The following is a 3,031-nucleotide window of genomic DNA, read 5'->3' as shown; positions in this document are numbered from 1 at the left end:
TTCGCGTGGTGGATCAAGACGGCCGATTGCTCGATTTTCGTGGAGAGGAGATTACCGTTAGATTGCATGTACGAAGACGGCGGCGCTAACGTGAGATGCTTGTGCTGAATGAACAACCGAAACAGACGAGAGATTTTAACGGAGAGATTTCATCTAGAAAAAAACTCACTGCGTCCAACGTTGCATTTTTAAAGTCGTTGGGTTTTATCGTACGAAATGGCTGATATCTTGAACATTGTCGGTGAGCCGATCTTTGACGATCGCATCGTCAAGTTTGAATTTCATACGTACAATCCATACGCCAATACAACGTTTGGACATAGCGACGAGATACGAATACCTATACAGCAGCAGGATTTATACACGTTGCCATGCGAAAGTTTTCTCTACATTGAAGGAAGATTGACTGTGAAGAAGAAGGATGATGAGACGCCAACAACGCTTGGAAATAATTGCATAGCGTTCATGTTTGATGAAATTCGGTATGAACTCAACAGTGTGGAGATTGATCGCAACAGAAATGTTGGAATTACCAGTACCCTCAAGAACTATGTATCGTTGACGTATGACAAGTCTTTGATTGCGTTGAACGCTGGGTGGAATTCTAGATCCGATATAACGGAAGGTTACTTTAACTTTTGCGTACCGCTCAACATGCTGTTGGGCTTTTGCGAGGATTACAAACGCGTGATTGTTAACGCTCGCCATGAATTGATTTTGATACGAGCGCGCAACGATAACAATTGTATACTGGGAAATTCAGCGACGGAGCCGGAGGTTGAACTGATCAAAGTGCAATGGCGGATGCCTCATGTTATGCTAAACGAGATCACTAAACTATCAATGCTGCGAGCATTGGAAAGCGGTCGTTATCTCAGTATGAGTTTTCGCTCATGGGATCTGTACGAGTATCCTCTGTTACAGAGTACGACGAAGCATACATGGGCTGTCAAAACGGCGACTCAACTCGAGAAGCCGCGTTACGTTATCTTTGCTCTTCAGACCGGTCGAAAGAATATCATGTCTCAAGATGCGAGCGTGTTTGACGATTGTAAATTGAGTAATGTGAAGCTTTATCTCAATTCAGAGTTTTATCCATACGGTGATTTGAATCTCGATTTCGACCAAAAGAGATACGCTCTCCTGTTTGATATGTACGCGCGTTTTCGTAAGGCATATTACGGAATCGACTGCTTCGAAACGCTGCTCAATGTACTCTCGTTTATCGAGAAAGGACCGTTTGCTGTCATTGACTGCTCGCGACAAAACGAATCCGTCAAGAGCGCTACCGTGGATGTACGAATAGAATTTGACTGCAAGGAGAATGTACCCGCCAATACTACCGCCTATTGCCTCATCATACACGATCGTGTTATCGAATACTGCCCGCTGTCCAACGTAGTGCGCAAGATTATGTAAATCGCACCGTCAGCAATTATCTTCAATTTAAGAGAGATTAACACTGATATGAGTGCAGTTTCGAATAAATGCTCGTCATGATCATACCAACGTTTGTGGATCTACAAGGATTCATCGTAGACAAGAAATTTATCGTCAAGGAAGTAGCGGTGCTGAGAAGAGGAACTGTTATCACACACTACATTTTTTCATGTCCTATACCATGGAATTTACTGACAAGATCCGACAAATCTTGCGCTTCCTGGTTGAGTGCTTATCACCATGGATTGCGATGGGAAGACGGGATGGTCCCGTACAGCATGGCGAAACGTCTAATCACAGAGGCTGTAACAGAAGACGATGAAGCTCTCGTATATGTAAAGGGGCTTGAAAAACGACAATGGCTATCCGATATACTCGATTGCGATAATGCGATCGTTGAAACTCTAGATGCGCATTATGAAGATGTAGAACCCCTACGTAGCTTAGATGCATGTAATACAATACGGTGTGGAAGACACGCTAAGAATTGTGCTTTGCAAAATGTATTTAAAATATTCAACTGGTGGTCGCAACACCAGGAATAATTGTAAGATTTGTTTTAAATAGATGTAAGATTTTTTTTTTAAAATAAATACGTTTTATTTCCGTTACCCGTATCACCCATATAATAAATATAAGTCAAAAGTAGACTGGTTACTGTATACAATGTACCGATAGCTGCTTGATATCTGTTTATAGCAGTTCGATAGCTGTTTGATAGCTGTTCGATAACCGTTCGATAGCCGTTCGATAGCTGTTTACTGTGTACCGATAGCGGTTCGATAGCTGTTCAATAGCTGTCTGATAGCTGTTCAATAGCTGTTCAATAGCTGTTTACAGTGTACTGATATCGGTTTGAAAGCTGTTCGATAGCTGTTCAATAGCTGTTCGATAGCCGTTCGATAGCTGTTTAATATATGCATAATATGTGGTTCAAATGCTGCAATGGACAAAATGCAGAAGTTTCTTCAGGGAATAGTTTGAGCGCAATGTCTACTCGTATACTTTTAGCTGAGGTATACTTTTTGCTGAGGTATACTTTTTTGCTGAGATATACTTTTGATTAAGATATAAGTCTTTAACCGAGGCATTGCACTTTTTGCATGGAGATACTGAACTTTTAAAATGTTGATGCTGCGGTCTCTTTTCAAAATGATGTTATATTGTCACGTATATCTTCAGTATAAATTCTCGTACATCTCTTGCGGTCCTGTCAGTCTTTCAGACAGTGAGTGGGATAGATTTTGATATTAGACGGCTCAAGTGTGTCAGCTCGCAATGGCAAACATTCACAACATAGTTACTTGTTTAAATTATTTTGATATTCAAGCGCATTTATTGCAAGTAAAAAGTGGAAAATTAATGGATAGTGGATTAAAACTTCAAAGAGCTGCAGCAGTCGCTGGGCAGCAGTCACCGGATATGTTGACTGTAAACATGGATCTCGGTGTGGATAATCACTTGATAAGAGATGTGTATGTATTAAATCAATAATTGATTACAGAATACTGTATATTTGATTAATGAATCAAAACCTTGGTGAAAATATGAATACTTTATAAAGCGTTGACAACTGTTCGATGACGATGTT

The 3,031-nt window shown here is 40.6% G+C and overlaps 1 protein-coding gene across 1 annotated transcript; it reads left to right on the top strand.

The window, feature by feature from the left end:
- The first annotated feature begins 216 nt into the window (after positions 1 to 216).
- On the top strand, positions 217 to 1,419 carry LOC108776169 (uncharacterized). Its single transcript, XM_018542701.1, has one exon. It carries the CDS (start codon positions 217 to 219, stop codon positions 1,417 to 1,419), a length of 1,203 nt encoding a protein of 400 aa, XP_018398203.1.
- Positions 1,420 to 3,031: the final 1,612 nt, after the last annotated feature.

The sequence above is a fragment of the Cyphomyrmex costatus genome, unplaced genomic scaffold (assembly GCF_001594065.2).
Source record: "Cyphomyrmex costatus isolate MS0001 unplaced genomic scaffold, Ccosl1.0 scaffold3439, whole genome shotgun sequence".
NCBI lineage: Eukaryota > Metazoa > Arthropoda > Insecta > Hymenoptera > Formicidae > Cyphomyrmex > Cyphomyrmex costatus.
Note: the sequence above shows the minus strand (reverse complement) of the source record. Positions and strands in the feature narration are given on the sequence as shown.